Source organism: Ranitomeya variabilis, chromosome 2 (genome assembly GCF_051348905.1).
Source record: "Ranitomeya variabilis isolate aRanVar5 chromosome 2, aRanVar5.hap1, whole genome shotgun sequence".
Taxonomy (NCBI): Eukaryota; Metazoa; Chordata; class Amphibia; order Anura; family Dendrobatidae; genus Ranitomeya; species Ranitomeya variabilis.
In genome coordinates, this window is record NC_135233.1 from 364238615 (window position 1) to 364248891 (window position 10277).

The 10277-nt window shown below is 44.6% G+C and overlaps 1 protein-coding gene across 3 annotated transcripts; it reads right to left on the reverse strand.

Moving 5' to 3' along the window:
* Window positions 1-3910: 3910 nt before the first annotated feature.
* On the reverse strand, window positions 3911-10277 carry LOC143805981 (ADP-ribosylation factor 6-like). 3 transcript variants are annotated; one of them, XM_077285778.1, is made up of 2 exons: window positions 10251-10277; window positions 3911-5933 (listed from the first exon to the last, which is right to left on the reverse strand). In XM_077285778.1, the coding sequence occupies exon 2, from the start codon at window positions 5902-5904 to the stop codon at window positions 5377-5379; it is 528 nt and encodes a 175-aa protein (XP_077141893.1). In that variant the 5' UTR covers window positions 5905-5933; window positions 10251-10277; the 3' UTR covers window positions 3911-5376. The 3 variants fall into 3 exon arrangements, with proteins under 3 accessions (XP_077141893.1, XP_077141891.1, XP_077141892.1); XM_077285776.1 differs by lacking the exon at window positions 10251-10277 and adding an exon at window positions 10029-10188; XM_077285777.1 differs by lacking the exon at window positions 10251-10277 and adding an exon at window positions 10013-10175.

Below are 10277 nucleotides of genomic sequence, written 5' to 3' on the forward strand. Positions count from 1 at the left end.
TTGACCTAGCCGTACAGGTTGATGCCACCGCAGGTCTTAAGGAACCGGCCGCCATTTCCCAGGTACCCCTCAGAAAAATGTCCGCCTTTCTATCCAGGGGGTCCTTAAGAGTTCCCATATCCTCAAAAGGAAGAGAAGCTCACTTCGCTACTTTAGCTATTGCCGCATCCAATTTAGGTGCCTTCTCCCAATTGCTGACTGCTGAATCATCAAACGGATATCTGCGTTTCTGTGCCGGAGGCAAGAAACCTTTTTTCTCAGGTTTCTTCCACTCTCTATTAATGAGTCCCTGAATTTTTTCGTTTAGCGGAAAGACTCTACGCTTCTTTTGCTCTTAGTCCACTAAAATAATAATAATTTCTTCTCTGGATAATTGAGGCTTGGGCTCTGCTATACCCATAGTTCCTCTGACCGCTTTAACCAACTGATCTCTCCATTCGAGGAGTAGACAAAAGCGCCCAGTGTCTTCGAGGAAGAGGACGATGCAGCTGAATCACCGGAGATTTCGTCTCTATCCTCTTCCACTAAAGAATCAGATGTCAGAGGAGTTTGGTATTTAGAGCTTCCTGCTTGAGACAGGGACTTTTTAATAGATTGTTTGACTTCCGTCCTGACCATCTCTTTCAGGCTTGCCGCCATACTAAGGGACTCTTCCGCTACCTGAGGGGGGCAAGTAAGGCAATCTAGTCTATGTAGATCTAATGCCCTCACCCCCTCCCCCTTCCTGAGACCTCACCGTCTGCTGGATACAGGGGCCACATAGCTTTTTAGGGCAGCTATCAGGTAAGAGAACCCCGCAGATGGCACACTCTCTATGTTTCGCCTTACCGATGCATTTCTTCCCCTACAATAAAGAATATGAGGGGAATCATGTCACTGGGTGAACATTCTCGAAGATCACTTACCAGTGCCTGCCCCAAAAAAAGGGAAATACCGGAGTATGAGGGGGATTCTTCCTGGCTGATGCTCCAGACCCCTGTCTGGAGGAGCTCTTGCGGCCAGATTCATCACTCCTTCTATCATGCTCCTTCCCTTTGGGCTTCACATACCTCGTCCAGCAGCTGAGGCTGCTGTTCACGATCACTCTCCATACCTCACGGTTTTAAGGCCAGAAGCAGGGAATCCAGGTCTGGAGTCAGTTTATAAATCCCTCCTCCGGTCAGCAGATGTGCCAAGCGCTCCCCCCTGATTCGCTGTCTGCCCCAGGTGCAGGAGATCGGCTGGGGGTCTGTGGGAGAGCGGTGTGCAAAATTCCGGTGGGCGTCACCATCTTGGAGACACCGCGCATGCGCAGAGCTCCGAGACCCGGAAGTAGACGCTGGCTCCGCCCCCAGACGTCATCCGGCCCGCAGCGCTTCCTGTCAGCGCTGAGAGTAGCATGGGACACCCGGCTAGCCCGCACTATACCGGGTGGCGCCACCATAATGCCGCCGCACAGACCACAGCCCGCAGCACCACCTGCCCAGGAGGAGGAAACATAGGGGACTATACTTACCCAGTGCTGGTCTCCGGACAGAACACCACCAGTGACTGCTCCCTGCTGTGAACGTCACTGCCATGCAGCCCTGCCAGGACCACCATGACGTCTCCAGGGTATCCGCACCAGCCGAGGTAGGATACCCCCCCACGCTACCTGAATCGGCCTATCGGCCTGGGATCCTTTAAAAAATTCTGTAGGATCCAGTCCCTTTAGGAACAGGAAACCAACTGATACGTGGGAGAGGTGCCGCCCTTTTGTATCTGTAGGTTTCCTGTTCCTAATGGGCGGATCCCCGTCTCGTGGTGCTGTCATGGGAGTCCGAATAAAGACAGGTTTTCAAGCAGAAATTCCTTCTTGGGGAGGTTTTTTTCTGACGTTTTTTAAAGAATTTTTTAAGCATCTTGGAAGAGTTTTTTTTCCCCTCAAGTGTTTTGCAGCCTACTGATTGCTCCCAACTAGGCTCTGACCAGATTCTAGTAAAATCAGCTTAAAAAAAAAAAAAAAAAAAAAAAAAAAAAGTCATATACACTAATTCTGTACCCTGCCCCTCCCCCTACAGTTTAGGGTTTGTTTTTTTTAAACATATCTGCCGAGGAGAACAAAATACAAAAATAAAATACACTGAATTTATTTACAGCAAAGCACATTTCAGAAATAAGCAGTAAGAGCATTTTTAAAAAAGATGTAATTTTTTTTTTAAAGGACTTTAAAAACTGTTTCTATATACCCTTACAAATGCAGATTTTGCTGCAAAAAAAGCATTATTTTTTTTTCCAAACAATTTAGGTTTTGTATGGAATGTTCTGGCATGGAGATTTTTTTAAATTTTGCATTAAAACCCAGATAAAAATCTGCAATTTTTTACACCAAGATGATGAGATGCGCAAACAAATTTTCCAGTATTTGGTTATGAACAGGTCTAATTGGTTTGGCTTTCAAACGGCGCTCTCTGTAGACAACACATGAAGACACTACACGCATTGTCCAAATACACAACGCCAAACCACACAAAGTGCCATCCATGTAACACAAAGATAGTCAACATTTTTGATTATAATTTTTTTCCCCTCATATCCTTATTTCAAATAAATTCTTGCAATTTTCACATTGACCCCCCCCCCCCCCCAATAGATCGACTCAGAACCTATCAAATTGTATTGGAGTATTTAACGAGCTCTAATCTGGACAAAGGTAAAAAACACACAAGGAGGGGGAGGTGAGCTGCGATATCACCTGCTGTGAATGGTGGATCCTGAATTATCTGCTGTATACAGAGGTTATCAGTCATTGTACAGGAGGAGGAGGTGAGCTGTGACATGACCTATTGTGAATGGTGGATCCTGTGTTATCTACCATATATAGAGGTGTTATCTGTTATTGCACAGGAGGAGGAGGTGAGCTGTGACATCACCAATTGTGAATGGTGGATCCTGTGTTATCTACCATATATAGAGGTGTTATCTGTTATTGCACAGGAGGAGGAGGTGAGCTGTGACATCACCTATTGTGAATGGTGGATCCTGTGTTATCTACCATATATAGAGGTGTTATCTGTTATTGTAATGCTGTCTGTGATCAGATGATTGCTGAGAAGTGATCTCTATGGAATAGGAAAGATCCTATTGTGAGAACAAAGATTCCTAAGGCCCATTGGGGCAGATTTCACTACCTGTCTGTTGCCCATAGCAACCAGTCTCAGCTTCAATTTTTCAAACCCAGAATACGGAATGTTGGTAGAGCTGTGCCTGGTCACTATGGGCAACAAGAAGTTTTAGATATTTTACATATCTTACCATTTGTGTTTTAGTCAGGCGTCACTTGTATTTTCTTACTATTAATCTGACAAAGTAGAACGAGAAGGATAAATCTAGATATAACATCTTATAATTTTCGGGTCCTCTCTTGATCTTACAGCCTTCACAGACAATGAAACGTAAATGCAACAGAATTTTGACAATGTGCATATATTTATGCATTTTAGACACTTTGGGGGGGTCTTAGGTGATACGTGGATATGGCTTAATTGAAAAAAAAAAAAAAGTTTGGTGTAAAGTAAGCCAACCAATAGGTAGTGTAAAAAGTGTCTATGGGGCGCCACATTTATCATCCAGTAAGAGCCGCTGAGATAAATTTGGCTTACCTTCAGACCGCCTAGGCAGGATTATTAAATCGCACCGTCATATGACTATTTTGGAAGGAAAAACTTAAAAAAAAAAAAAATGGGCGACTTCTGGACCTACCTGTAACAGATCCTTGGTACCTGGTCATCCTGCAGAAATCACACACAGCAGCATACAATGACCACAAACTGGTAAAACTGCAGCGGCTGCTACAGGCAAGTGTGCAAACAGCTCTATAGCGGAGCACAGACCTGTTCCCTTTCTCCCACAAGACGCCATATAACAAATGCACAGTCCCGACACACAGAGCCCGAGTTTGGATGCATTATTGAACTTTTATTGATCAGTTGAAGAAAATTAAGCAGTACAACATGGAACACAGTCCTACTGAAATCAAACATTTTGGAACAGAAATCGTATTAGTGCAGCGGAAAGGAGAGCAGAAAGAAAGAGGGAGGCTGCATAGCTCAGCATTGTATGTCAGTCGGGGGGAATCGCCTCCCCAATGTGTCAGCAGGAGGGCTAATGTCGGACACTATTGCCCATGATGGGGGGCGGGGCTGGAAGACTGAGCCGGACAAAATAAAGAAAAACGTGTATATTGGACTCATAAATCAACGATGAACACTGCATTATAACAATACACGGGGGACATGGCTAAACCGCTATTCACACTATTACAGGACAATGGACCTTGTCCGTACAGTTAAGTGCAACCATGTCAGACTCAATTATCAAGTCTCAAGAGGGGGAGGGCATGTGGCAAAAGTGACAACAAGTTCCGAGGCTTAGTGTAAAAACTTTAATTTATTGGGGGGGTGGTATCAGTGAAAAGTTTTATCCTATTCTATAGCGGACCACATGATAAGTGACGTAACATTTACGAGACGAGTCAAAAATGGTCAAAAGACCAAAAATGGGGACGAGCAAAACAAAATAATAAAAAAATGTTCTGCCGAGGATACAAAAACAAAACGCAGGCTTATGTGGTACCAAACTTTAGTTAAAAAAAAAAGGAATGATGGTCAGATCGATTGTACAATGGATAGTGTATGGAAACAGGGAATGACGCTTACGAGCCGGCCATTTGAAGGAATGGTCATCCATATAATGCATAGAAGGGATGGGTCCGCCAGAATGGCGCTGCGTACTGGAGGAACACCTGCTACGGCATCCGTATGTCCAGAAAAAGGCGTATGGACTGAGGGTGGACAGCCCCTTTAAGAGATGACCAACACAATCAAGTGATTTATTGTACAGGCACCAGTCTGGAATGAGAAACGACATGTTAGGAGGTTACTGCACCCGCGGTAATGTAACACTGAGACATTCACCCTGCACAGACTTTGCTGCCTTTATCGGAAACTTTTTTTTAAATACCGGGGCTGTGGTGATTTTTGCTGCCAAGCAAGAGGTAACCAGCCCTTTATGTGTTAATATTAGGGAGACAGACAAGAGCGTTGGTTGCTGAGGTCTGAAGGAAGAGCGACCGCTCGACTTGTGTTAATCGCTTCACACTACTAGTTAAGGCAGATATCGCAGGGGGCCGTCAGAGTCCTTTACAGCCCTGCAACTCCAAAATAATAAAAAAAAATAAAATAAAAACAAACTCCCTTTAAATTCCATTACATAACAAAATGGTTCCCCCAGATTTGGTTGATGAGGATTTACTCCTTCAAAAGCTCCTCTACTGAACCCATAAAAATCAAGAGAAAAAAAAAAAAAAATCATATATATTAAAAAGAAAAAAAAAAAAATCACCATAAAAAGAGGAATTTAAGATTTGTAGTTTGATGTTAGCCACATGAGACCCTCGTAAAGTCCCTCTCCAGTGTTGGCACAAGACGGCTGGACGTACCAGTTCCTGTCCCTGATGCGGGTTAGTCCCAGCTTTTCCTGGATTTCGTGAGGCTTCATTGCATCCACCAGGTCCTGTTTATTGGCGAAAATCAGAATGATGGCATCCCTCATTTCACGGTCGTTAATGATGCGGTGGAGTTCTTGCCTGGCCTCATCGATGCGATCTCGGTCAGCACAGTCTACCACAAATATGAGGCCCTGCGTGCCTGTGTAATAGTGCCGCCAGAGAGGACGGATCTTGTCCTGGCCGCCAACGTCCCATACGTTGAACTTAACATTCTTATAGGTAACCGTCTCCACGTTGAAGCCGACCGTGGGAATGGTGGTAACGGACTGGCCCAGCTTCAGCTTGTACAAGATGGTCGTCTTCCCGGCGGCATCTAGGCCCAACATCAATATCCGCATTTCTTTGTTCCCAAACACCCTGGATAGCATATGCCCCATGATGGAGGCTTAGAGTCCATACAGCTGGGCTAGAGAGACAAAAACAGAACATGAATAGCAAGAAAGCAGAAAAATATCATATTAATAAGAAAAAAAAAAATCCACTCTTGTTCAGGAATCAACCTGTTCTGTCAAATTGTGAAAAAGAACATTAGAAGGGGCATTCCAACCTTATAAAGTATGGCGACACTATGCCGTCAGTTCATGATCGACCTGTGAGACCCCAATGGATCCCGGGACAGAAGGGGCTGTGGCTCCAGTGTAGAGTTACTTCCCCAACTACAATGCAAATAAAAAAAAAAAAAAAAAAAAAGGGGCCATCTGCTTTTTCCTCCAAGCCGGGAGGCCATGATTGCTGCTATACAGGGAAACGCTAGAAGAAGACATTGTGCAAGACCAGAGCTGTTGACCCATTATTTCCAGGATTGGTAGGATTCATAGACGTCTGGCACCCATCACCGCTCCTAGTGATATACCATCATTTATTTTTTTTTGCAAAAAGAATATCCTATCAACTCTTGGTTAAAGGGTTATTCCCATCTTTAGAAGTTATCACCTATACATATGATAGGTGGTAACTTGCTGATCGGTGGAGCGGGGCAGCCAACAGATTCTGAGAGTGGGGCTTTGCAGAGTTCAGCCTTAATAGAGCGTTGGGTGAAAATTATCACCATCACTCAATTAATTCTTTATGGAACTGTCAGAGGTAACCTAGAACCGTGCTCTGCTTTACTGGCAGTCCCATAAAGAATACCCAGCCTCTGCGATACCACTGTACCCTTTTGGCCAGATGAAGGCAAAAAAAAAAAAAAAACATGTCAACACTTTTGGGCTTCCGGAATGTTAATGTAACCCTATAAATACGGCTTTGTTCGTGAACGCAGTCTTACATACATTCCCGATAAACCTTGGACTTCATTACAGCCACATGTGGAGGTGACCCCCAAAGCCTCAAAAACGTGGCAGCTCCTTAAAATGGGATCAGGGATATATCAACTATCCCCTGGCCTGCTTGGCTTCTTCTCTAGAGACCTCCCAGTCAGTGCATGCAGAGAGATAATGCAAAATAACCCAGTTATCAGGTCCTCGGTATTTTGTGGATTCTAAGTACAGATGCACCAAAATCAATTCCCTTTTCTCTAGGTGTATGGCGTCCCAATGTAGAAGTCGCTACAGGTGCCATGAGAGTCAGAAATCACATCGGAAATTACCGAATGTCTATAAGCACTGAACAGGACAGTAAAACATGAGAAGCTGTGTGTAAGCGGTGCCACCCAAAAACAACGCGTGGAACAAAATGTAGTGGGAACGAGCGCGGACAATGGATTCACTGTAAGCAAAGGTCAGAGGGGACATTACTAATGGGGGCACAATGCGGGCGGACAAGCCAATAGCTCATTCTCTGTACAGAAAAAGTACAAGGGACCCAGCACTGCTACTGGCCAAACCTCTCCGCGACCTGTGCAGGGCGCCGAGCTAAGGTGCCCGCCAACCACAAATGAAGGGTCTCTCGGTTGGCACGTCATGGCCAAAAATTGTGTGATTTGGAGTATGCTCAGATTTATTTTAAAGAGGCTGGTAGAGTTAGGCTGTGTTCCCACTGAGGTTTTGGACTATAAACTCTCCAAAAAAAAAAAAAAAAAAAAAACACACACACACATGAGTTTTCAATGGAGAGTTTCTGCTCTACAAATTAAGAATTAGTGATGAGCAAACTAGCTCGGATAAGGTGTTATCTCAGCATGCTCGGGTGTTAATAGAGTATCTTCGGCGTGCTCGAAATAATACGCTCGCGTCCCTGCGGCCGTTCGACAGCTTCAACACTAGAATGGACAAACAGGCAATCCTTGCACATATTGTGGCTGTTGAACAGCCGCAGCGACTAGAACAGAATATTCGAGCACGCTGAAGATACTCTGTTAGCACTCAAGCATGCTCAGATAACACCTTATCCGAGCACATACACGCTCATCACTATTAAGAATAAAAAAAAAATAAAAAAAAAAAAAAAAGACTCAGTGTGATCAATCCCTTAGAGTGGAAAAAGTTATTAAAGGGAGCAGGGGTGTTGAATAAAATTAGGACACTAAGATTATTCTGCATCACAGGCTAGTAAGATAAATAGTAGAATGCCATAGCGAAAAAAGGAACAGGAAACCCCTGGAGAGATTTCCTATAGAACGGATACTCGTGTGGGGGTGGGGCACTCGTGACGTCAGGACAGACTTGTACAGGACACAGAAGCCTTGGACACTTGTTTTTGATTTCTAGCACGGAGGAAGCACATTATTTCAAGCCTCTCCCATTATCACCCGCCTGAGAAAGCCACAGGATATGGAACTGAAATAAAGCAGGTTCTTATTGCATGGTAAAACCTCCAAAATTAGTTCTTAAAAGGCAAGGCAGCGCTTTTTTTTCTTAGGCTATGTGCACACGGCGTCTTCAAGACATCAGTTTTCCAGGGCAAAAAAGCCAACCGTTGCCTTTGTGCAGTGTATACTGTAAAAACAAAAGCGGCCCTGAAGAAGAGCACGTTACTTCCGGTTATAAGTGACAAAAGACTGAAAATGTGCACAGCAATGTCGTCTTCACAACGCTGCGCATATGGTCTTTTTACCTTGTGTGTACATATCCTTATGTGGATTTTCAATGAACTTCTGCACCAAAATCCACATAAAAAACTGCTTCAAATACTCCATTAAAGGATATCCCACATGGTGTGGGATTTTTTTCCACCCTCAAATCAGAAAAAGCAGCAACCTATCAATTGTTGATTTGTCAGTACTTGGGGGAAGGGTAAAAAAAAAAAAAAAGTATATACACACACACACACACACATACACTGTAAGGGCAGGTTAACAACGTTTCTTTTTCTGATTTTTCTGGCTCAAAATCCACATGCAAACAATTAAATAATACCTGTTTTTTGGCGTAGTTTGTATATATGGAGCGCTTTTGTACTTCAGTTTCATTCAGAAGTTGAATGTGGAGCATCACCGCCTCTATCCCCCTCAAGCAAGAATTGAGATGTTGCCCCTATACCCACATAAGGGGGCAGCCCAGTATGTGCACTCTACTGGGGTTTTCCAATTTAAATCAATAGGACGTTTATGTAAAAAGGTTTTGATGTGGATTTTGGGGCAGAATGGAGTCCAAAATCTGTATAGAAAATCTGCCCGTATCCGGAGAGTACATTCACGTGTGTTTTCTGCAAGTATTTGGGGCAAATTTCAGTCTATGATTTGCAAAGAGAGACACACATTATCCACCTGACACGATCAGCAATACAGATTCTTATATAGATGATAAAATCCACATCACAGGACAAATTCTGATACTGATTTTTTTTTCTTGCAGCATTTCGTTGGGAGTTTGTAAAACTTGCATCCGCTTTTTCCGCTGTTGTAATTATTTCCAGACATTGTGTCCACTATCCTAGACGGAAAAATAAAAATCCTCCCCGTGACAACATACTTAAAGGGGTTTAAAAAAAAAAAAAGGTACATATGCAAAGTCACTGCTGCAAAGACCCACCGAGACCACCAAAGATCGCAAGGGACCAAACTGGTTAAGTGCCAGTTCACACTGCCAGACAACCCCTTTAAGCAAGCACTGAACTTCTGAGCCCGGATATAATTTCTGCACACTTCCCACCACCAGACATTTTGAGGTTACAGCGGCTTCTTGTTTGCATTCACTGACAGCAAGCAGAGATTGTGAAAATGTGAAGGAATGAGACGCAATGCAGGTTAGAAAGGCGCAGAACTTTTCCTGAGACGGATTGGACCACCCCTTTAATTAGGGAGCGCCCCCCAATCCCTGGCTCAGTGCTGACATCCCCTCTCCCAGGTCACAATATAGAGGGGTGCAGACACCAAAAAGTTTAAGGTTCTACATAATCCAACGGAGGAATACCCCCATCATCCACCACACCTCCCCATCCATTGTGGCACAAGCACACCCAAACAATGGCCAATTATTAAAAAATAATAATTTATTTTTATAGTCATAGTCCCAGAGCACAGCTGTGAGGTGACAGCCCTGCAGCCCAAACCCACCACTTGCACAAACACTGCCCTAAATCCTTCCCCCACCGCCTGTTACCTACAGAACCGAGCACGTACATTGCCCCCGGTGTCACAGCTGCAGCAGCTCTCAGCAGTCCCGGCTCCTGATCCGGAATCGGAAGGGCGGCGGGCAGCAGAACCACACCGAAACCAGCCGCGCATGCGCACTAACCCGCCCACCCAACGCACTGCCATCACACACTGCTGTAGCCTGACGTCTGCGCATGTCCAATGCCCTCGCCCTGGTTCAGCCAGCGTAACGCGCAGGCGCAGTATTACCTTCAACGCCTACTGCTTCACCGGCAC

Bases quoted from the DNA above. Each gene is read 5' to 3' on its own strand.
- LOC143805981 (XM_077285778.1), bottom strand. From the start codon at position 5,904: ATGGGGCATATGCTATCCAGGGTGTTTGGGAACAAAGAAATGCGGATA.